General features: G+C 43.9%; 1 protein-coding gene across 1 annotated transcript in view; it reads left to right on the top strand.

Annotated features, from left to right (window-relative positions):
* Positions 1-1357: 1357 nt before the first annotated feature.
* CADM3 (cell adhesion molecule 3) overlaps positions 1358-25701 on the top strand; it is a 41177-nt gene continuing 16833 nt past the window's right edge. Inside the window, exon 1 of the mRNA XM_020977729.2 lies at positions 1358-1615. Coding sequence (XP_020833388.1) covers positions 1534-1615 — 82 coding nt within the window. The 5' untranslated portion in view covers positions 1358-1533. The remainder of the gene's footprint in view (positions 1616-25701) is intronic.

Raw genomic sequence — 25701 nt, forward strand, 5'->3', positions numbered from 1 at the left:
ATTGGATAATGTCATGGAAGTCATAGAGACAAATCACATTACTTGCCATAGAGGAAAGAGCATTGTTCCATCATCTAACTAGTTGTTCAACCTTTGGCAAGTCATGATCTTTCTGGTTTTCAGTTTCTTCACCTGAAGAATAAGGGGATTGGGCCAGTTTATTGATATCTATAAGGATCTACAAGGATTGATACCTACACAGGATGACTCTAAAATTCAGAAATTTTCTCATCTTTAGAGACTAAATCTCCACACTGAATTCAGTGTAGCCTTTCCAAAGCTGCTTGAAGACCCTTCCTCAAGACACTTGATCATGAGAATCCATAAACCTTCCCTTGGGATTCATTCTTCTATTAGAGACCCAGGACTGTTGGGCCACAAGTGTATAGGTTCTTTCTGCCTATCCCTTCTACCTTTTCCAAGATGTTTTAGTTTTTGTCCATCTAGGGACAGAAGATGTCTAAAAGCCCTTCCTAGGTACTTCAGTTAACTCACCCAGGAACATGAAAGGGCTTCCTGTCAGGATAGGATGGAGGAGCTCTTCAAAGACAGGCCAGAAAAAAATACAAGGGCACAGGCCTCCCAGAGAGATTATAGCAGGAGAAATTGGAAGAGGGAATTGGATTTAAAAGGAACTTGGGCCCCTGTAGTGAGAACGATTTGGGAAGATGCTTGGATAGAGATGCGTTGAGGATACAGCTGCTCTGGGAGAGTTAGTTTCTGAGATAAGACAACACTGTATGGGGGCTTGTTGGGGAAGGGGGAGTCTGTCAAGGGTAGTAAACTGTTGCTGGGCTGGTGCCTACTAGGGGCACTGACTATTGGAGAGGAAGGGTCTAGGGAGGTTTGTTTATCGTTAGAAAGGGGACTATAGTAGCTAGTTATTCTTTTTGGAAAGCGGCTGAGGACACTGATTGTTGGTGGGTAGGGCCCCGAAGCTGCCGGGACACCAGTTCTAGAACCTGGACAACAGGGTGGGATGGTAGAGCTGGCTTAGCCTGGGCCAGTGGGCACGCCCTGCCCAAGGCTGCAGTGCCCGCTCTCTCCAGCTGGCCCCGGGCCCCACCCGACCCCCTCCCGCTGCTTCGGGCCGACGTGGAGTGCGCCCCAAGCCCCGCTGCTGAGCCAAGCTGCCTCCCTCAGCTCCACACCCGAGCCCGGCCGGCTGAGCTCCCGAGGGAGCAGGCGGAACGCACCACGCTAGCAGGAGGGGTGGGGGGAATAGAACGAGGGGGGGAGCGAGGAATGCGGCAGCCTGTTCCCCCCCCCTCCGCCTGGCCCAGCCCCCTGTCACCCCCCCCCCCTCCGCCGCCAGCCGAATGGTCTGCTCCGAGCGCCCTATTTAATCCCCGCGACTGCAGCAGCGCCGGCTCCCTCCCCGTCCCCGCCTCGGCCCCGGGCTCCGTTGCGGCTCGGGGACGCTCTTTCCGCTAAGACCGTCATCGGACCCCCCCTCCCTCCTCCGCCCCTCCTCCCTGCCTCGGGGGACCCAGGCTCGCCAGCGCCCAGCCAGGGAGCCGGCCGGGAAGCGCGATGGGGGCACCCACCGCCCTGCCCCTGCTACTGCTGCTCGCCTGCTGCTGTGCGCCCGGCGGGGCCAACCTCTCCCAGGACGGTGAGTGAGGGAGGGGGCGGCAGGGGGTGGGGGGGGAGGAAGGGGCGGGGAGGAACCCAGGAAGGGAGTGGAGAGCCTGTTGGCTTTGTTAGGTACCCAGGGTTATAAGTAGCCAGCTGATGCTGTTATCCTTGTGTCTGCCTTGTCTCTTTGGGCATCTCTCTCTGTGCATCTCGGGGGGTGTGTGCATCCCGGGGCGTAAAGGTGTGTGCCTCCCCAGTGTTCGTATTTCGAAATCTATATCTGCCTGTAGAGCCCAATGTTTCTATTTCTGGGTTTCTTCTATTGCTGTGTGCGTGTGTTGGTGTCCGTGTGTGTATCTGGGTGTGTGTGTCTGTGTTGGTGTCTGGTTCTGCGTCTCTGTGTCAGTGTCTGTGTCGGGGTGTGTTGGGGGCGGGGTGAATTTCCGTCAGTGTGTTTTCTGTTAGGGTGTATGTCGTGTGTCAGGGTGTTGTGTCTGTGTGTCTGTATGTGTATCTGTAGGGGCTGAGTGGCCAGTAAGATTCCCCGGACTGCTGTATGCAAACATCACCACCACCACCACCACCACCGCTTACTCTCTCCCCCTCCCCGTCCCTGCCGCCGGGCAGGCAAGGGAGGGGGACAGGGCGAGGCTGTAGAGGGGGGCGTGGGGGAAGGAAGGGGGAGCCTCTTCACGAACCAAAACAACAACACGGGGGCTAGGGATGGGGGGACTCTTGGGACCCAAGAATGCAACATCACCTGGCCGAGGCAAAGGCTGTTAATAGGAAATCCAGACAAGAGGTCAGATCTTACTCATAACGAGGCAAGGATCGCAGATAAAAGGGGTTGTGAAAGATCTGAGAGCCTAGGGATTGCTGGAAAGCCCAGGACTCCGTTGGGTTAGAGATGGCATTGATTCCTTCCTTTCCACAGAACTTAGGTAGCTCCCTATTAGTCTGGTGATCCAAACCTCATTCGGGTGATCGAGGGAAGCAAAAGAAAGCAGATGAACCTGAGGTTGTGGGAAGGGGATCCGCGGGGAGGAGGAGGAAGAAGGGGAGGCTGTCCAGGGGCGAAGGTACGTGGAGAAAGGCCCCTCCCGCTCTGGGGCCGGGCTATGTAGGTCAACTTGGCGAGGACCGCTGGGCGGTCTGAAAGCCACGGTTAATAGGGAGATGGGGGTAACTACGGCGTAGGGATGCCCATTTGGCGGCGGCGGGGGGGGGGGTGGTTGGGAGGTATACGGTCTCTGAAAGGAAGGTGGCCTGAGAAGGTAGTAAAGGAACGCATCGTCTTCCCCTCCATCCCCATAATGGCGGGGGGGGGGGGATGGAGAAGGGAGAGAATTGTGGAGAAGGGAGGAGAACTGGACCGCAGCGGAGCCCAGGGATGGAGGGGGGGGGGACCGCTGTGCCAGGCCAGATGCCAGCGAAGAGCAGAGGGAACCGCAGGGGAGGAGACAGTCCAAGCTACTGCTGGACTTCGGACCGGATGGCCGGTGGGGCTGGGCACAGGGCGGGGCAGCGAGGTGGGGAGTAAGAGGGGTAGTTAGAGGTTGGGGCGGGGGGGGGGAAGAGAGAGAGAGAGGGAGAGAAGAGAAAGAAATAAAAGAGCCCAGGGGAATGTGTAAGAATACTGAGGATCGGTCTGTTTCTGGTCCCGCCTCTTCTTGCACCCTCCCCCAGCCCCGCCTTCATCTTGATGAAGGCGCTTCCCCCTGTCCGGGGACCCCGGGGAATCCCCTCCCAGCAGCTGCCTGCCTGACTGGTTGGCTTGTTCCGCCCCTCTTATCCCCAGCCCTCCCCAAAGGCAGCTCTAGCCTCAGTTACCAGAGAGACACCAGTTCCTCCCAAAAGGGGAGCACCCCCTCCCAGTTCTTTCCCTTCCTCTGGAGAGCTACACTAGCAACCCCAGACCTAACTTGGAAAGGAAAAAGGGCAGTCAGGAGAAGCCCACGTCTAGAACTGCAGCCTACGATATTCTTATTTGCTGGGCCCTGATTGTAAAACAGCAGCAGCCCTTAGGCTCACCATTTATTTAGCCTATTCTACTATTAAGGGCCTGGTCTGGGCAAGTGACCAGGTATGACTGAGTACGGAAATCATCTGATATAGGGGTTTTTCACTCATCAAGGAGGGGAGCAAATGGAGTGACAGGAAGTATTAAATTTTCTACAATTAAATCTAGAGGTAAATGGGACTCTAAATCATTTCTTCTCTCTTATTTTGTACTGAGGAAAGCCACTTTCGAGAGGGAAGTATATAGAGCAGGATTTTGAGTTAGGAACATCTGAATCCAAATGTCCTGCCTCTGATACTTACTAGCTATAAAACCCTGGGCAAGTCACTTCACCACTGTGAGCCTCAGTTTCTTCATCTGTAAAATGAGTGAACTAATAGCAGCAGTCTCCCGGGGTTGCTGTGAGAATGAGATGAGATAGCACTTGTAAAGCACTTTGCAAACATTAAAGTATTCTATAAATGATAACTATTTATCACGATTGTTGTATTGGTATCCTACTTTCCTGCTCCTGCTGTCAATGGCTTTGGTCTCTGCTCAACCTTTATACTGAGCAGGGAGAAAAATGTCCCTTCCCCAGAATAGCTTTATTTGCTGTTTTGGTATATGGGTATTCTCCAAGGTGTTTTTGTTTGTTTTATTTTTATGAACAGGATGCAAAATGAAGCACTTTTCTTTACTAGTGTGGCATTCATTTCATCATATGCATTGGGCAAGTGAAGTACCTAACACTGGCTAAGCTGAAGATAAGAACTAATATAGGGTAGAAGAGTTAAGCAGTGCCAGAAATATAGGGAATTAATGCTTAGGGACTTGCTACCTTTTCCCTGGAGACTCTGAGGGAGGTGGGGCAAAATAAAGTATAGAAGAAGAGGTTATGAATTTAAATGTCTATTTTCTGGATAAAGTGTATGTGTGTATGTATGGCAGGAGGAGATCTTAAAGAAAACAGCCCTGACCCCAACTCAAAAATAGTTAAGAGCAACCATAATCTTGTGTTAAATAATTAATTCTTCTTTAACCTATCTAGGCCTCAATTTCCTCATATCTAAAAGGAGGGAATTGGACTATGTGGCCTCTAAGGTCCTTCCAGCTCTTACTCATTTTTATTCTTCTTATTCTTCCCTCCCAGCTTCCCAGTCCTTTAATTTCTTTAGGTCCATCCCACCACCACCATCATTGTGATCAGCATCACCACAACAACAATAACAATATCTGCATAAACTTCCATAGCCAAAAGAATTAGCAATGTTGTTGAGAAAAAGTGGGAGAGGAGCAGGTGGCAAGCTGCCTGTTACGTTGGTGTTTATATAGGTTGGGGTAGAAGAAGTGTGTCTCTCTGGAATCCTAAGGGCAAACATTGAAGCTTCTCTGGCCTTGACTACTCCCTAGGGAGGCCATTTTTAAGCTTGAAAGGCTGAGCAGGGGTTAGTGGTTGGCAATGACAAGACATTTCTGAAACTGACCATGGTGTTAAGTGTAAATGCTAAGGATTACTAGGGTATTCCAAGATTTTCACCCGTCTCCTCCCCTCCACCTCAAAACTGCAGGATTGGCACTGTCAGTCCCCTTGAAGTTGCCATCACTTCTCTGGAGCTGCCCCCGAGGCTCAGCATTGTATCTGAGTTCCTTCTCTCTAGAATGTCTCTAACAGGTTGTGAGCTGATCTGGGGAAGAAATAAATAGTATGGAGGGCCTCCTGTTAACTTGGTTCAGGGTTCAAAGAAGCAACTCTACCTTATGCTGCACTGCTCCCTGCACCACCTTTCTCCCAGCTTGCTGACCTTCTGTCCATTCTGCAGCTCTCTGGCCAGGTTCCCAGTGTGGAGAACATGCCCAGTGCGCAAGGGTGGGCCCAGTCAGCCCTGCCCACAGAGCTATTTGGCAGCACTTCACCACCCTGTTTCTGTCTCTTGTCATAGGCACAGCCCCTGGAGGACGATCTTCCCACTCATTGGATGCAGGAGAAGTATTACTTAGAATAGGCAAGATGAGAATTGAACAAGGATCCTCTCTATATCAGGGGCCTAGTTTGACCCAGTAGAACCAGCCTTTCTGGTATGGACTGCCCTGTGGGGGGCCAGGGATACATGTTGTGGAATGCCAGTTGTATTGCCAAAAGCTGTGATGCAAATCCTATCATAACTTCTTCTTGAAGGCAGGCAGAACTGTTGACTTTCATGATTTCCACAAGGCTGATGGTCAAAGCAGACAGATGGAAAATTATATATGTGCTTTGTGCCTTACTCCCTTCAGACTTTCTCCCAAGTCCTTCTGGTACAGAAGTTCTAAGCCCAAAACCAAGGCTACCTCTTCATATAACTAGATTAGTTCCTAGGTAATCTTTGACCACAAATAAGTCCCGTCTTTATGCATTGGTCACTGAAAAACAGCTGACTAGGCAAGTACACTTCTACCTGCTTCTTAGGCATATTTGCTCCACAAGTTCCTAAATGAGTTATTAGTCTCCTCTCGATCAGAGCAGCCAGGAGAACATGTGAAGCCAAACCTGGAGTCACCTCCTCCTTGGCCATACTCTAGAGAGAATCTTTACAACCCTCCCTAGAGGATTTAAACACCTGGGGCTTTGATGGATAGCATGATTCTTTGCTATTTCCCAGTTCACTTCAGCTCTCCCTCCTCTGTCACCTCAACTATGATAAAAATTTCAGCTGAGGATAATAATCCAGTTGCAAATTTCTCTTCACCCCTTGAATGCAGGGCCTGGGCTGGGTCAGTTCCATGCTGATTGATAATAACCTTAAGGGCACATTCAGAGCTTGGAAAATGCTTTCCATTCATATCTTCTTGATATTTGTCACTTCCTGCTTAATTCTTGGCTACAGGCCTTCTGTTCATAAGACTTCCAGTCAATAATAAGCAACAACTGATTTTAGTGTCAGGGTTGGTGTCACACTAGTTTTAGGGAAATCAGCTGCTTCTATAGACTCTTATTAATATCCTTGTTTTTAAATCACCCAGATTCACCCATGTCCTTTCCCCTCCCCCTTCCCAGAGAGCCCTCCCTTATGACAAAGACTTTAAAGAAAAAAGGCTTTGAAGAAAAAGAAAATTAGCAAAACCAATCAATACTTTAGAAAAAATTTGAAATTACTTGCAATGTTCCAACCCTGTCGACTCACCACCTCCAGAAGGAGGTAGGGGAGAAGTATTTTTTTTCTTATCTGTTCTCAAGGGCCACCCATATTCTTCCTAATTTTTCAATATCCATCTTCACTTGTTTTGTGGTTGATATTCTTTCCATTTACATTAATAAATTCAGTGGGTATATTGTTTTCCTAGCTCTGTTTATTTCACTCTTCATCAGTTCATTTAAGGCTGTCCATCCTTCTCTGTATTCATCATGATCATTGTTTCTTACAGTACAGTAATATTCCATTGCATTCATGTACCACAACTTGTTTAGCTTTTCCTCAATCACTGGGTATCTACTTTGTTTCCATTCTTTGCTACCACAAAAAATGCTGCTACAAATATTTTGGTTGTATGTGGAGCCTTTTTTTTTTTCTAATGACCTCCATAGGGTACATACCTAGCAATGGAATTTCCTGGGCAAAGGATAGATATTTTAGTCATTTTATTTGCATAAGTCCCAATTGCTTTCAAGAATTTTTTTTTACTATTTCTAGAATGGTTATACTGATTTATGGAAATTCTTATAAAGGTATATAACAGTCAATAAAGAGCCGAGAGGGTGAGACTAAGCCAGAAGGAATCAGTAAAATAATGATAAATATCCCATGTCATTGCAAAACTAAACTTCCCCAGCTACTCCAACTGATTGATATTTGTATAGCTTGATGCCTTTCATCAGTTGTGGCTTGTGTTCCCTCCTTAGGAGAGGCAACCATTCGATGTGATGCCTGAATGAACTTTACAGTCCCCCATTGTGGATCATCCACTGAAATGCTGAGTACATTAACAGAGTATGCCACGGTGGCCCCATCCTGAGAGATATATATGATGGTTATTCACAATGTAGGGCTCCAGAGTACCCTGATGTTTCTGTGGGTGTCACTAAGGGGTTGCCTTTGAACTTCCTCCTCAAAGAAGAATATGATCCTAGCACACATGTCACTTGGAGTGAGTTAAGACCTATCTACTACATCTCAAAATGGATGTTCCAAAGATACCTTAAACTCAAAATGTCCAAAACTGAGCTAATTATCTTTCTACCCAAACTCTCCCCCCTTTTCTTAACTTCCCTATAACTGGCTAGGGTGCCACCATCTGCCCAGTCACCCAGGCTGACAACCTAGGTGTCATCCTCAACTACTTACTCTCTCTCACCCCTCCCCCCCATATCTAATCAGTTGTCAAACACAGCCCTGTCTCTAACATTTCTCATATACCCACTTCCCTTCTGACATTACTACCATCCTGGTACAGGCCTTCATCAACTCATACCCAGACTATTACTGTAGCCTGCTGCCTCACATCTCTCTCCCTCCAGTCCATCCTCCACTCAGCTGTCAAAGTGATCTTCCTAAAGCATTCCTATATTGAATGAAATCCAGTGGCTTCCTACTACCTCCAAGATCAAATATAAAATTTTCTGTTAGGCTTTTAAAGCCCTTCATAACTTGGGTCTCCTCCTACCTTTTCAGTCTTATGCCCTACTCCCCTACAGGTACTCTTCGATACAGTGACACAGGCCTCCTTGCTGTTCCTCACACAAGACACTCCATTTCCTGACTCCCAGCACTTTCACTGACTATTTCCCATGCCGGGAACTCCTCTCCTTCCTCCTCTGTGTCTCCTGGCTTCTTTCAAGTCCTAGCTAAAATCCCACCTTCTACAGGGAGCCTTTTCCATCTCCTTAAAGATCTTAGTGCCCTCCCTTTTTGATGACCCCTAACTTAATCTTATTTGTAAAAAGTTGTTTGTATTTTTCTCTCCCATTAAATTGTGAGCTCCTTAAGAGCATCACTATTTTTTGCCTTTCTTTGTATCCCTAGTTCTTATCACCGTGTCTGGCACACAGGGCTTAATAAATGCTAGTTGACTGACTGACTGACTGACTGGTACTACCCTTAAACTAAATTAGCCTGTTGGTGTGCTCTTCATGTCTGGGTATAACTCTCTTGGGAATGCATTTGATGGGATCAAACAAGAAACTTCAGGGGACTTGAATCAAATGATAGGTGTTATGTGGAGCCTGGAGGCAGCCCCTGCTGTCAGTTCTCTCAGTATTAACAGTCTGGCACAGTTGGCTGCCCCTCTACAAGTTTTCCACTTTGCTCAGCTCCCAGACAAACTAGTGGTGTTCTGAGCTCTCCATGGTGCTGCCTCCACCTTTGTGGCACTCTCTCCCTACTACTCTCCGTGGTGCTGCCCTCTCTCCTAAAGCAGTCATTTCTATCTACCCAGCACTGCCCAAAGCTAGGATGGAATCTCCTGCATGCTCCTGATCCCAGTCTAGTAGGAACAGATGAAAAGAAAAAATTCCAGGCACACGCATCTATCTAGTCTCATGACAGCTATCTAGCAAAAAAATAAAAATGCTAAGGAGCACAAAACTGAATAACAAGATAACAAGACAGGAAGTTCAGAGTCTTAAGAGGCCATAGGTTCATTAGTAGAAGGAAAATAGAAAACAAGTGTTTATTAACTATCTACTATATCCCAGGCACTGTGCTAAGTACATTATAAATGTTGTCTCATTTTATCCTTACAACAACCTTGGGAAATAGGTGCTATTATTATCTCCATTTTACAGTTGAAGTGAAAATGAAATTAGTAACTTGCCCACAGCTAGTAAGTTTCTGAGGCAAAGTTTGAACTCAGGCTCAGTGTTCTATCCACCGTGCCACTTAGCTGCCTCATAATCATGGGATCACAGATTTAGAACCGGAAGACATCTTAGAAGCCATCTGCTTCAATCCCTTTGTTTTAGAAATGAGGAAACTGAGGCCCTGGGAGGTACAAGGACTTGTCCAAGATCATGCAGGTAATAAATGACAGAAGCAGCATTTGAACCCAGGTCCTCTGATTCCAAATACAGTACTCTTTCTATTGTACCACACTATCCCTGCCACTGTCATGCATGCCATCTTCAGCCTCAGAACCCTTTGCTCATGTTCCTTCACAGATGGATTAAAAGCAAGACAGCATGAATCTGGCCCAGGGGCTGTGGGTAGCAGAAGATGGCACCATGCATATGCATGCAGTAACTACTAATATATAAACACAGACCCAAATGGAGGGCTTCTCATACTTCAACATGCAACCTCACCTGAGGCATCACAATGAGGTTCTCCCAACTGTCCTGTCAGGCTGGTCAAATGTCTATCATCCCTTGCTGTCATATTTCTATCCAACTCACAGGAAACCATAAGAACTAAAAACAAAAGATGCATACAAAGAAGTATCAGAGTGGGTGGTAAAAGACTGAAATATGTTAGAAGCCTGGTAGAAAAGTATCAGTACCCTGACTCATGGTCTTACCCTCACAGCCACCTTAAGCAGAAACAAATGGTTTGGAGTTTGTGTACTATATGACCCCAAAGGCCAAGTCCTTGAATAAAACTTAGATGATAATTCCTTAATCCGTGTTCCACTTTTTTTTAATCATTCAAACTGCATATGCATCAATCAACAAGCATTTGTTAAACACAACTATTGGGGATTCAAAGGCCAAAAAAGTGATGCATGCCCTCAAGAAGCTCACATTCTAGAGAGGTAAACATATACATGTAAAAGTATATAGAAAACACATGCAAAATCAATACGATATAATTTAGAAGCAGGACACTAGCAACTAGCAAGGCCAGGAAAGGCCTCAGGAGATGGCATTTGAACATGAATTTTGAAGAAAGCTATGGATTTAAGAGGTAGAAGTGAGGAGGAAGGAAATTCCAGGTGTGAGGGACAGCCTGGCCAGAGACAGAAGAGGGAATTTGGTGCATGAGGAACAAAGAAAAACAGTTTGGTTGAACCACAGAGTGCATGAAGGGGAGTGATGTGTAATAAATCTAGAAAGATAAGTCACAGCCAGCTTATGGAACACTTCAAATGTTTTTATTTGCTCCTATAGGTGACAGGAAGCCATTAGAACTCTTGAGCAGGAAAGTAGCATGGTCAGGCATGTGCTTCAGGAATATCACTTTGGCAGCTGAGGGGAGGACAGATTAGAGAGCAGAAAGACTTGGGGCTAAGAGACCAATTAGGAGACTATTGCAGAAATCCACAAGAGAGATGCTGAGTATCTGAATTGGGGTAGTGGCCTTGTGAATAGGGGGAAGTGGACCAATACAAAAGATGTTGTAGAGGTCGATTATGTAATGACATTGAATGTGGCAGGAAGCTGGAGTTTCTGCCACTGCCAGATGGACTTGGCTTTCTGCCTCCTGACCGGATCTTCACAATTCATCAGAACCATACAGCCAAGTCTTCACCTTTTCCTTTCTGACTCATCCTAATTCTTACACTAGTCAGAGTCTAGCCTGGAATGTAGGTCCCTGGGGTGGGATCCCCAGTTCTCCCAGTCCTCATAGGTCAGTTTAGTCATTTAAGTAGCGAAAATTCCTGTCCTCATGCAGGGACATATCTGAGCATTCAAAAAGAGGAGACACAGAATTAGGATTACAGAAAAAGCTAAGGATATCTCCCTTCCACTCATCTCCTGAAGTTCCTGACACCTTCAAGGGCATTAGATTTTCAAGACAGAGTTTGAACTCATGTGTCTGTTTGAATTGGTCTCTTTTCTAATCTATTCTCTTAGCCCTGAATCTATAGTCTCTTTTCTTTGGGATTCTTTAACCCTCTCATGACCCAACTGCTGCCCTTACCTAGAGGTACATGGGAGAAAGGAGAATAGTGGAGAATGAGAAGACACAGGCTGAAATGCTCTCTCTTCTGAGGACTCGTGTTTCCCTCCCTCAGTCAGGCTCCTACTAATGGTCTATTGATTGCTAATTGCACCACCTTTGGCTCATTTACCTCCAGTTCAGGGTTAAGGAAAGTCAGGAACATCACCTTGTCCTGAGGATGGAAGAAAAAGAAGCTTGATGCCTTAACCATTCACTTGAGAGCCAATTAATTCCTTTGCTTTCCTCAATCTACACTCCAGTTTGGAGTGGGGGAGAGGAGATAAGGACAATAGTGAGGGCCCTCAATGCCAAGATCCAATAAGGATTCAAAGAAAGTCATTCTTTATCTCCCCTTTGTGCTATCTTTTGGATCCCAGAGCCCCTACATGAGAAAATTATATCATGTCATATCATATCATAACAGGGGGAACTTAGAGGAAGAGGAAGTGCATGAAAGTGAATATAAAAGTGAACATAAAGGAATCACTGACATGACCAACTCTGAATTTCAAGGGCAATTTAGCACAGATGCCAGCCAGATAGTCAGACCTCAACCCTTTGAGGAGCCCAGGGCACATTTTCCTTACTATCTTGTATTTAGATGAGGGGCCAGTGTTACACACAATAGTAACAGACACTAGCATCTACTGCATGGATTCTATTCCTCAGGATGATAAGAGCCTACAGCTTACCATTTCTCTCCTTTGTTCCATAATCCCACACAAATGTAAAAATTACTAAAGGTCTTTCAAATTGTCGTTATTGACCCAGTGTAACTGCTTAAAACCAACTTTGTCCTAATTTCCATAGATAAAGGGGAGCCACTTTCTGAAATAGATAGAATGAACCCTTGGTAGAAGAGATAATCCTCTATATCAAGGATTCTTAACCTAGGGTTTATAAACTTGTATAGGGGATGGGAAGGTGATAGTTCTGTTTTGTTTCATCTAAAAATATTTTGATAACTGTATACCAATATTATTGGTTTCCTTTATAATCTTATACATTTTATTTTATGCATTTAAAAACATTATTCTTGGTAGGGATCCATTTTTCATTGTTCAGTTGTGTTTCAGTCACGTCTGACTCTTTGTGACCTCATTTGGGGTTTTCTTGGCAAAGATACTGGAGAAGTTTGCCATTTCCTTCTCCAGCTTATTTCACAGATGAGGAAACTGAGGCAAACTGCCAAAGGGCTCCATGACTCAAAAAGGGTTAAGAATCCCTGCATTGGCGGCTTAGAAGAAGAGACTGAATCCTGCTTCATCCAGGAGAGGAAGCTGACAGTGAGAGCCACTTAATTCCCAGTGCCTGATACTAGACTTTGCACATAGCAAGCACTTAATAAATGCTTCATGAATTGAATTTCTTCAGATAAAAGGTTCTTCTTTGAGTAATGATTCAAAGAGGGCTCTATCTGGGTCAAGACACAGGACTGGATCAGAAAATATATGGAAACTTAGTAAGAGGGCATGTAAGAAAGAAAAAAATGTTTGCTTGGAAGAAAGGTGGGGTTCCTGGGTCAGAGTATATAAGTGTCATGGGAAGACAGAGAAGAATGTACAGGTCAACTGAACAAACATTTGTAAAATACACACTAAGGTGACAGATAATACATAAAGTCTAGACAGAATATAGTCCCTGCCCTCATGGAGCATGCAGTCTAATGGGGGATAAAGAGACAAAGAAGCATAGCCATGATACATGCTAAGAACCATCTTGCACAAAAACTTGTTTGTGCAAAATTTAATGACCAACTAGGAAAGGAGGACAGAAAAAAAAAACAGTGGTGGTATCAGAAGTAGCAAAGATGGCTATTCCTCCGCAGTAAGCCTCAGGTCCAGATGGGGAGATGAGGGAAGAAAACTGATGTGGAACTCCTGTTGTCTGGGGTTTCATTCTTAAAGACAAGCTTCTCTTGCTTACTTCCTTGGATTTCTCAAGGTTTTCCTACTCCTCCATTCCACATTTTTCCATCTCTTCTCTGTCTGCATGTCAAGATACTTGCTCTGAAACACCAATAGACGTGGATGGAGATCAGAAAAGGTCTGAGAGGTGGCAACTCTGAGGATCTTACATAGCGATGTTCCACAAATGTTTAGCAATTTGTACTAGGTCCTATATTCTAATCCAAGCTCCTTCAACAACTCTGTTGTATGTCATTCCTCATCTCAGAGTGCTGATATCTGACCAAGCTCCCACAGTGACTCAATGTGAATAGTTAAACAAAAACAGAGGAAAAGGATGATTAAGGATACCTCAGACATTGGATTGGTTTTGGTGCCAACCTAGAATTCAGATTCATTCTTATCTTAATTCATCTAGCTTGTCTTAGAGTGAAATTAAGGTGCTGGGTCAGAAATAAGGTGTACTTCCCCTTGAACCCCAGACTTAGAAGTATGTGTATATGTGTGCATGCATTGGTTAGGAGGGTGGAGGGAGAGAGCAATCCCCACTCTACTACTCACCCAATTCTTTTCATTGCTCATTTATCCATCTCTTATGGGATACCCAAATTTAGCCTCCAAAGGTAGAATAGTAGCTTGGGATGTTACAGTAATAAAGCTCAGGCCTAGAAGAAAGTAACTGAAGCAAGTGAGTCACTCTGCTGAGGAATGTGTAAATACCTTTTCCCTTGGGTCCAGATGCAAAGTCCTCACCCAGCTCTGGCCTAGCTAGAGAGTGACTGCCCTCAAGGGAGCTAGTCCAGGACTCTCTCCCAGATCCAGTCCCCTGAGAATACTAATTAAATGGAAAATCAAAGTAACAGCTGTCCCCACCTCCTTCCCTGCCACCCACCTCCCTGTCTCTGCTTCTCTGAGTCTTAGGCAAGCTCTGAGAAGGCCCCTCTGTCAGCCTACTACAAGCCCACTCCTGCCTCTATGTAGTTCTCTTTCTCTCAAGAATAGGACATTCTCTACTCCGTCTTTTTACCCCTTATGCTCCAATTCAACTCCAACTTCACAATCTGTCCAGGATCTATCCCCCCCATCCTTTATCCCAAACCATGCAATCATGCAATCTCTCTCTCTGCCTCTTTCTCTCTCTCTCTGACTCTCTCTGTTTCTGTCTATCTGTTTGCCTCTCTGTCTCTCTATCTTTTTCTATTTCTCTGTGTATATCTCTTTCTTTTCCTGTCTGTCCCTTTCTGTCTCTCTAGCTCTTTCTGTCTATCTCTATCTCTATCTCTGTCTGTCCTTCTGTCTGTTTGCCTCTATATCCCTCTATCTCAGTCTTTGCCTGTTTCTGTCCCTCTATTTCTGTTTCTCTACCTCTGCTTGTCTCTGTCCCTTTTGGTCTCTCAATTGCTCTCTTTTTCTGGCCTCTCTTTCCTTCTATCTTTGTCTGTTTCTCTCCATTTTTGTCTGTCTCTCTGATTCTCTGTCCCTGTCTCCATCGGTATGTCTTTCTGTCTGGTTGCCTCTCTATCTCTCTGTCTCTGTCCCTCTATCTCTGTCTTCCTCTGTCCCTCTATTTCTGTTTCTCTACTACTGTTTGTCTCTGTCCCTTTCTGTCTGTCTCTCTTTCAATTGCTCTTTCTTTTTCTGGCTTCTCTCTCCCCTCTATCTTTATTTGTTTCTCTCTTTCTGACTCTCTGTTTCTGTACCTTTCTCTATCTGTCTCTCTCTCCTTCTCCTTGTACAAATTCTTTCTTCCTTACACATCCTAGTTTCTAAGGATACGGGGACAGCTTTGTTCTCTGGCCTTTTCCTCTCTCTGTAGGAACTGAGATCTTCAGGAGAAAACTCCCAAGGTACAGAAGATCTACACTTCCCTACAACACTCTTTGTCATGGCCTACCAAAGAAAATGGTGGTATGGGAATATCAGGGATGAAATCATACTAACTAGTCCCTTCATGAACTTAGAAATCTAAAAGACCTGAAGGAAAAGGTACAAAACAGAACTTATCCTCCCCTGCAAACCTGACTCTTTTCCTAACTTCTCTGTTTCTGCTTATGAGAGGTTATGTGGTACAGTGGGAGAAAAAAAAACTCACTGGCCTTAGAACCAAAGGACTTGGGTTCAAGTTCTGCCTCCACCACCACATGGTTGGCCTTGGGCAAAGTACTTCATCTCAGCTGTAAGATGAGGACATTGTACTGGATGGCCTCTAAAGTGCCTTAAATCTCTAAATCTATGATTGTCTCACTACCATTCTCCCAAGCTTAAAGCCTGAGTCATCTTTGACTCTTACCTCGACTTTGCCTCCCACATTCAATGAGTTGCCCAGCCCTGCCAAAACCACCCCCTCAAATATCTAGAAGATTGACCCTCTTTTACTCCCACTGCCTCCCTTGCCCCATCCCAGTCCAGGCTCTCATTACCTCTCACTTTGGCCTGCTACAAATAGGCTTCTGGTCTTCCTGCCTCCAGTCTCTCCCTGCTCTGATCCATCCTTCACACCACTGCCTAAGTAATCAGTCTCCATTTGCCTATGAAACAGAGTAAAAACTCATGAGCCCTCCATAATCTAGATCCAACCCACTCCTCTAGTCTTATTTTAGAGTGCTCCTCTTTACATACTCTGTGTTCACATCAAACTGAACTATTTAGCCCCATTCTCATTCTGCCTTCTACTTTCTGTGCCTTTGTTTATGCTTCTTCAGATGCCTGAAATAAATTCCTCCTGCCATTCTACCTACTGAAATCCTTCCTTTCTTTCAAGCCTCTGTTCAACTTCTCCTTCCTCTATGAAGCCACTGTTCTACCCCCAGGTAGAAGTGATCTTTCTCTCCTCAGATTTCCCCCTAGAATTATATATGGACCTTTCCTTTGCACTGATTGTCTAATGGGTATTAGAGTTGTGTGCAGGTCATAGCTCTTATATTAGATTGTAAAGTTTTAGGGTGGAGAACCATTATCTGATTTCATATTTGCAATCCAAAACTTTGGGGCAGTAGATAGAGTGCTGGGCTTTGAGTCAGGAAGACTCATCTTCCTGAGTTCAAATCTGGCCTCGGACAATTATTAGTTGTGTGACCTTAAGCAAGTCACTTAACCTTGTTTACCTCAGTTTCTTTCTCTGTAAATGAGTTGGAGAAGGAAATGGCAAACCACTCCAGTATATTTGCCAAGAGAACCCCAAATAGGGTCTCGAAGAGTTGGAAATGACTGAAAATGACTCAATGACAACAATCCAAAACTTATCTAAGGTAGCAAAATACCCTAATTTTTTGGAAAAAGACCTGTGATTTCATTGGTGTGGGGAATACTGGGTGAGGAAACTCTTCCCCGCCCCCTCCTACAAATATAGATTGGGCACTTATAAACATTTGTTGAATTGAACTGAATTAAAGGATGATTATAGAGAATGGAGTTCAGGGGTCAGAAAAGGAGAGAGAGGAGTGATTGAAATGAGTCTAGAGGGGAGCTCCTGAAACCTCTGCAGTAGAGGAACAAAAGAATTTATTTTCAAAGACCTGCTGGAAGTAAGTGAGACTAAAGGTCAAAGGGAGAAGATGGTTTGTAGGGTTGGAATGTAGATCGTATTCCGAAGGACAAAGCCAGGACCAATAGGATGAAGTTGCATCATGGCAGATTTTGGTTTGAAACTTGAAAAAAATTTCTAATCATTAGGTCTATTCAAAAATGGAATGACCAGGTGGCCTATGAGGATCCCTTGCAATGCTGAGATTCTGTTATTCTCTTTTTGGTGCACTGGCAACTACCTGGTGATAAGATACAAAATATTAAAGTAGTAGATGAACATTAGAGGCAGCTGGTGGTATAGTGGATAGAGTATTGAATCTAGAGGCTAGAAGACCTGAGTTCAAACCTGGCCTCAAACACTTGCTAGCTGTGTGACCATGGGCAAGTCACTTAACTATTTGCCTCAGTTTCTTCAACTTTAAAATGGGGAGAATAATAGTACTATGTTGCAGGGTTGTTGTGAGGATCAAATGAAATAATATGTGCTTGGCACATAGTAGGTGCTAAACAAATGTTTATTTCCTTCTCCTTCCTTATTCCCTTGACCTGGTTCTAGGACAGCCTAGGAATCAGATGTGGCCCAGTACAGAATAGTCAATTCTGGAGGGATCCCAGAAAACCTTGCCTGATTCAGATTTTTAATGGTTAGGAAGACCTCTCTCTGAGAGCTTGGGGCAGTTTCAGGTCCAAATTAAGGATTAAAGCTCCATACTCTTAGAGCTAAAATGATTTCTGGTTTCTGGAATGAGGAGGGTGGGCATCATTCAACTAGTCTGTTTTTACTAGGTTGTTAAAAGCCCAGAACAGGGAGGCTAGAACAAAGCTAGAGGCTTATGGGAGGTTTACAAAAAAGTCCAGAAGGCAAAGAGAAGCTTGATTCCAGGAATAAGCAAAAGACTAAAAGACCTATGCTGTACCAAGTTCAGGGCAAGCAGCAAACCCAGAGCTTCACCATGAGGTACTTAAAAGCACCAGCCCTATTTACCAGCTACCTTTCCAGATACCTTCAGTGCCTCCCAGAAGCAAGGAGGAGGGAGAGTAGAACTTCGGGCCACAGAGAGTTCTGGCAGCCAGAGAGAAAATGATAAACAAAGCTGGGGAGAGAGAACCAGGGAGCATCTAAGAGTGTAAAGAAGATGGAGGAAACAAGAAGGAATGAGACCTTAGCATCCCAGTTAGAAAGAGGAGCAGAGAGAAGGGACCTTGGGTCAGGGAGGCTGGCAACTGAAGCATGACCGTGTTGAAATGTGTGTGAGCTGAAGCGCATCTGAGCTGAAAAAAGGAGATCCTTTAGGAGATCCTGCTGCCTGTGAGGGAAGAGAAGCATGTCCCCAAGGGAAAACACGAATGGAAGGAAATGCAAGTGGAAAGACGTTATGTCCCAGATGGCAAAATGACTCTTTCTTCATATGGACCTGGCTTTTCACTTGGGAAACCAAATGTCTGGGATACCTGGAAATGGAGGAAAGAGATAAGAAGAAAGGGACTATTTTGGCACTAAAACCTGCTAGAGGAAGATTTGTGAAACAGTGTGTGGTGATAACACCTGTAGTTGACCATACAGTAGTTATAAACCACTTTGTGTATATGAAAACCTCTGGCCCATACAGTTTATAGGATAGTAGATTTAGAGCTGATAGGAACATTAAAAATCATTCAGTTCAGTCCCCTCATTTTACAGTGGAGGAAATGGAAATCCATAGTGCTTAAGTAATTTTTCTCCAGGTGTTTTAGATAGATAGATAGGTAAATGTATGTATGTATGTATGTATGTATGTATGTATGTATGTATGTATATATATATATATGTATGTATGTGTATATATATATGTATGTGTATATATATATATATATATATATATATATGTGTGTATATATATATATATAATCTAGCCAGAATTAGAAGTCTATTGGCTCCTAATCTCATGCCTTTTCCATTATACCAACATGCCATCCTTAAAGGTAGCTCAGGCCACCATGATTGCTAAGGATTGTCTCATCCTTATCAATCTACAAATAATCTCCTCAATCAGTGCTTGCAGAATAAGACAGAGAATATGCTGGGCCCTATCTCTCAAAGATGTTGGCAGGAGGTTTACAAAGAAGAAGAGCAGAAGGCAAAAAGAAGCTTGATTCAGGGAATAAGTAAAAAACTAAAAGACCTGAGGATCAGTCCTAATCCTGACTTTGTATGTCCACTCTCTCACCTCCTGAGACCTGGAAGTATCTTAAGAAGTTGAGGTCAGGAAAGAGAATGAGATCATTTAGCATTTAAGACTGTACCTGTCACAGTGGGGGGAGTCAGATCTAAAAGAAGGGCCCCTTCTCTATTCTCAGCCTCAGCCCCCATCACCTTTCTTCCTTGGAGATAATACTGCTCACCCACTTGTCAGGGTAGTCGTGAGGAATAACAAGTAGAAGATTTTGTTAATAAGATGGTGAGAAATGCTGAATCATCATCATCATCACCATCATCATCACCACTGACATCAGCAGCATCAAATATTACTCAGGAAACCTGATTCTCTCCAATGAATAGTGGAAGTGGGGCTATTTAATCAAGTATTACCGTGGCAAGTCTTTGGAGGAGGGGAGAGAGAGAAAGAGAGGGGGAGAGAGAGAGAGAGAAAAAGAGAGAGAGGGAAAGAAAAAGAAAGAGAGAGAGGGAGAGGAGGGAGAGCAAGAAAGAGAGAGAGGGAGAGGGGGAGAGAGGGAAAAAGAGAAAGAGAGAGAGCGAGCAAGAGAATACACAGTTCCCTTCTAAAGGGTACAATGGAGAGGCCCAGCTCTGAAGTTAGATGTTCTGAGCTCAAACTTGTTTCTGAAGCTCACATATGGCCTTAGGCAAACCATTTAAACCTCCCTGGACCTCAGTTTCTTCATTTGTAAAATGAGGGATGATAGACCAAATGGCTTCTGAGGGCCTTAGATTTATGCTCCTACTACTACATAGAGGTACACTGTTCCTAAGCATGGCCTCAGTCTTTTGCATTACGATCCTACAACCAAGAAACAGTACTAGATGTGGTGTATGCCTGTAACCACCTGCTACTGGTAAAGGTTGGTGGATCCCTTGAGCTTGGGAGCCTGAACTTAAATAGAATTAGAGCCAGTTGGTTGTCTAGCACCAAAGTGTTGAGCCCCCAGGAATGGGGGAGGAAGGTGTCAAGCAAACCAAGCCCAAGTATGAAACAGAGTGGGTCGAAGCTTCTCTGATGATCAGCAGTGGGATTAGGCCCTTGAGTGACAGATGCAATTCCAGCCAGGGAGAGATAGGGAGGCCCATTGTGAGACAGAGAGACAGAGACACAGACAGAGAGAGAGAGAGAGAGAGAGAGAGAGAGAGAGAGCGTGCTGGGGAGGAGTGCAACAGCTAAGAAATCAAGGGTTATATTGGCACTCTCCAATGACCTTCCTGGTGAAATACATTTAAAACAGATTCAAAACAAATTATTAGCTCTACCTTTAAATGAAAATCTGATGGTCCCTCTATATGGTTTAAAAGAGCATGTCAGCAAATTTTCAAGAGACCATAATGCTAGTTACTACCTCTGGCAACCACCTCATGACCCTTTCATCTGAACAATCAGTCAGGGAGATATCAGTGGAGCTACTATAAGAGCTACTGTGCCCTTTATAAGAACCCTAAAAAGGCAAGAACCCCTAATGAAATAAACCAGTAATTAAGAGGGCCCCCTAGGGAACAAAGGGCTAACCACAAGATAGCATAAAACCTTTTAGTTTGAGCTGTAATACGATGATTTTTAAAACTGGGAGTTTTGTTCCTTCTTTAATTAAGGATCCTTACCTTTCTAGGGTTCTTCAGGGTGTGTGAAGTATTTATTTATGCAGCACACATTTATTAATTCTTCTGTGCTTTGCATTGTGTTAAACTAGGATAAGAAAAGAGGAGATATGAAGATAAAAAGAACAGTCCTTACCTTCCAAAAGTTTATAATTGAATGAGAGTACGAAGATAAATATGTGCAAATTAGACTATAATGAAGGGTATAGGAGAGTATAACATGCTATCAGAAAATATGAGGCAAAGATTATTTCTAGTCAGAGACAGCTCCCGCAAAGAGGTAATAATTCAGCCGGGCTTTTAAGGATGATGGGATGTCAACAAGCACATATAAAGATAAGGCCTTGCCAGGCCAAGGGACATTTACAAGTGGGATGTGTTCCAGTTGGCCTAAAGCTCGATGTGTTCACAGTCCCTGGGCATGGTGCGCACAAAAGTGTAACTAAATGAGTACAAATCCCTTTCCCCACCACTCCAGGCTAAGGCATTGGGCCCAATCTAAGAAAATCAAATGTAATAAGAAAAGTGGAAAGTATTATGCTTAGTTTCTAGGAATCCACTTCACAAGTATAAGATGAAGGAGGCACGTCTAAGCATTCGTATTACTGAAAAATGATCTGGGAGTCTGAGTGGACTGCAAGCTAAATACGAATCAACAACGGGATATGGCAGACACAAAAGCTAAAGCACTGTTAGACCTGAGTTAAGGGAAGCACAGTATTTAGGACTAGCAAGATAATAACCCCACTTGCACTCAGCCTTAGTCAAATAGCAGCTAAGCTAGGTGGCACTGGCCTCTAGGTGGCACCATAGTGCACAAAATGTTGGGCCTAGAGTCAAGATGTCTCATCTCCCTGAGCTCAAATCTGGCCTCAGACACTTACTAGCTGTGTGACCCTGGACAAGGCCCTTAACCCTGTTTACCTCAGTTTCCTCATCTGTAAAATGAGCTGGAGAAGGAAATGTCAAACCACTTCAGTATCTTAGCTAAGAAGACCCCAAATGGGGTCATGAAGAGTCGGACAAGACTGAAATAATAACAACAACAATATTCTATTAGCCAGCTAGGCTGCCCGGTAGACAGAAAACTGGACCTGGGAGTCAGGAAGCTCTGAATTCAAATCCTGCCTCAGACACTAGCTATGTGAGCCTCGGCAAGTCAGTTCCCATTTGTCTGCCTCAGTTTCCTCACCTATAAAATGGGGATAATACTACCACCTACCTTCTAGGGTTGTTGTGAAGATCAAATGAAATATTTGCAAAGTGCTCTGGCAACCATAAAATGCTAGTTTTAAGGTTTAAACTAGCATCATTGTTCAGTGTGACTCTCCAAGACCCCGGTGAGGGCTTTCTTGGCAAAGATACTAGAATAGTATGCCATTTCCTTCTTCAGCTCATTTTACAGATAAGGAAACTGAGGCAAATAAGGTTAAGTGATTTGCCCAGGGTCACATAGTTAGTAAAGTATCTGATGTCAGATTTGAACTTACATCTTCCTGACTTCAGGCCCAGCACCCTAACCACTGTGCCACCTAGCTGCCTTATATTTCAGCTATAAATGCTAGTTGTTATTGTTATTATTATTCTGATCACTACATTTTAGGAAGGACATTGATTATCTGGAGAGTATCTAGAGAAAGATGAGTAGAACGGTAAAAGACCTCAAGTTCACGTCTTAGGAGAACTAGTTAAAAGGATGTTCAGCCTGAAGAAGAGAAGATGTAGGGACATGATAACTGTCTTCATGTACTGGAAGGGCTATCATAGTGAAAGGGAATTAGCTTGTTCTGCTTGACTGCAGAGGGCCAAATTAGGAGTGATGAGTGGAACTTGCAGAGAGACAGATTTACAGCTAGAATTATTCAGAAGGGGAGTAGCCTACCTCAGAAGGCGGTGAGTTCCTGTTCACTAGAGATTTTCAGGGGGTAAGGAGAAAGAAAGGGGTTGGATGGCCACTCTGTCAGGTAGGTTGTACAGGGGAATTCTTTGTGGTCCCTCCCAGTTCTTGGCGATACTGTGATTCTGAAAGATCCATTCTCTAATGGGATAAAGAGCTCATACCATCCCCTACCAGAAGAGGGCAATCTAAGTAGCAGGAGACACAGGGAGCCCTCAATTCAGAATAAAACCCAGGATGATTGTCATGAAACCAGGAGCAAGACAGTGGGGTCAGTGTGTGTGTGTGTGTGTGTGTGTGTGTGTGTGTGTGTGTGTGTGTGTGTGTAGAACATAGATGATTACTAGGGGATTCTAGAAGAAGTAAAGTTGGAAATATTTTGCTGGTATAAGGGTAGATTGTGCTATTGCCTGCCCCATATTCTCCAGTGCATCACCAGTAGTACTGACTTTTGTCCTGACACGGAACTTTAATGACTCCGGAAGAGAGAGTGAGGCTGACAAGTTTGTGCAACTCTGCCTCACTTAAATCTGTTTCACCCATGAATCAAGACATTACCCATGATGTCACTGGTTCTCTTCAAAAACAAAGGACAAACAACATTCTCCCTCAAAACAAATCTCATAGTTGCTTAAAATACTTCATGCACACCAAGAACAGACCTAGACTGTCCCCTCATGAGCCAATAAATATTACAGGTATCAGTTTGTTTGTTTGTTTTTTAAGAATCTGCACATCACATTCTTGGCATGTGGAGGAGACAGCCAGGAGTTAAGGGAGGACAGGTCAGATGAGCAGAAAAAAAAAAGAAAGAAAGAAAAAAGAAAGGTGGAAAGGGAAGTGAAAGAGATAGAGGGAAAAGTGATAGGAGATGAAAAGAGGAGGTGAAAGGAGAATAAAAACCAGCTGATTAAAGAGAATATAGTCCATTCTATATCCCAGCACAAATCTCAGTCTATTGTTGGTGCTTAATAAATGTTTGTGGGTGATTATGATATCATTGATATCCATCCATATCCTACATGAAATTCAAAAGTTTATTTAGACTTGACTGTAGAATGCACTATGGGCTTTGTTTTTGTTTTGCTGAAGATTCACCTTTCTAATTATGTCTTGCTTAAATTAATATTAAAATGAATTTTCATTTCTTGAGGACTAAAGTAGGAAGGAGGAACATGCTGGAAACAAGCCGGGAATTAAACATTTGCTCTAAAAGGCAGTGGGGCTAAATAAATAAAAAGCTGACCTTGAAGTCTAGAAAACCTGGGTCCAAGTGCTCCTTTTAACACATGCATTAGCAGTGTGGGTAAGCCATTTAACCCTTTAGTGACCCAATCAACTTTCAAAGACTATTAAATTAGAGATGTAGCTCCCTCTAGGGAGCTTCTAAATGGAGAACTTCCTACTTTGATGAAATAATATTAATAACAATAATAGCTAGCATTATATAGTGCCTACTGTGTGCCAGGCCCTGTGCTATTAAGACTTTATAGATATCTTATTTAATAAGCAAGGTCTTGCTACACACATAAATGAAGATAAAAAGAGTGTATATTTCACATAACCGAGAGTACACTATTTTAATTAGTCACAAAAACCCTGCTGTTTTTTTACTTTACTCAGAAAATTTTTATAAAGTACTTACTATGTACCAAACACTAGGGAAAGTACAAAAAGGTAGGGTAGTATAATGGAAAGAGCACGGAGCTTAATGTGAGAAGACTTGGTTTCAAATCCTGGTTGTAGCTGAAATACAGTAGGTGCATAATAAATGCTTAATGAATGAATATGTCATGTACAAGTGGTGTGACCAGAAGCAATTCGGTTCACCCCTGAAGGTCAGTTTTCTCATTTGTAAAATGGAGCTAATGACACTAGTACTGCCTACCTCATGGGGTTGTTGTGTAGATAATGCTTTATAATCCCCGTCATATATAATTGTGAGTTATTATTATTGTAGGACACAGCCCATTCCTCAGTTGAGTTTACAACATAAGGAATGTGACACACAAATAATTTCATTATATTCCAATGAAAAGAGTGACAGGGTGTAGGGTCACAGGTAAAAAAAAAGGGAAATAGGTGAGAAATGGGGTCAGCACTGTGGTGTGGTGGAAAAAGCACTAGGTTCAAATCCCAACTTTGCTGCTTACTACCTATGTGACCATAAGCATGTCACTTAAACTATCTGGGCTTCATTATCTTCATCTTTAAAGTGAGAGGTCCAGATTATCAGGGAGAAGAATGCTAAATCAAAGATTCTGTTGTCATTCAGTCCTTTCGGTGGTGTCCCACTCTTCATGACCCCATCTGAGGTTTTCTTGGCAAAGATACTGGAATGGTTTGCCATTTCCTTCTCTAGCTCATTTTATAGATGAGGAAACTGAAGCAAACAGGGTTAAGTGACTTGCCCCAGGTCAAACAGCTAGTTAGTGCCTGAGGTCACATTTGAATTCAGGTCCTTCTTACTCTAGGCCAAGCATTCTATCCACTGCACTCACCTAGCTGCCTTATATAATGACCTTATTAAAAACAAAAAAACCTAGCATAATTCAATTCAGCAAGCATTTTTTTTTATGTGCCAACTATATGCAAGGCATTTGGGAGTGGAGAGGTATATCAGATTAGAGGAAGCTTCCTGGAAGACGTAGCCATTTACTCTGAGCCTGTAGAATTTCAACAGGAAGAGATAGGGGTTGGATGGGGTGGGGGAGGCAGGGTGTGGAGGAAGAGTCATTCCAATCAAATGGAGATGGGAAAACAAAGGATGTTAAAGAGGATATCAAGCAGTTTATCTTGGCTAGAACATACAGCCTTGGTGGGAAAGAGTAGCTGGGAAGGGTATTGAGTTAAAGCCAAAAAGGCAGCATAACAATAGATTGTAGAGTCTTCAGAGTTAGGCTAAGAAATCTGGACTTTATCTGAAAGGTTACAACCATGCATACCTTTTATACAGTTGGTCTTGGAAGCAGCCTGTGTTTCCAAAGTGTTCAAAGCAAAAATCTGGGTGTCAAGAATTCCCCAAATCAAGCTAATCCTTAAGCAGTCCTTTTACTCCTAACTCATCAACACATTCATACTGTCCCCAAATAACCCTCTGGCACCACTTCCAGACTGAGCAAGGGCAAGTGGGGATC

The sequence above is a fragment of the Phascolarctos cinereus genome, unplaced genomic scaffold (genome assembly GCF_003287225.1).
Source record: "Phascolarctos cinereus isolate Bilbo 61053 unplaced genomic scaffold, phaCin_HiC Scaffold_5;HRSCAF=322, whole genome shotgun sequence".
NCBI classification, from domain to species: domain Eukaryota; kingdom Metazoa; phylum Chordata; class Mammalia; order Diprotodontia; family Phascolarctidae; genus Phascolarctos; species Phascolarctos cinereus.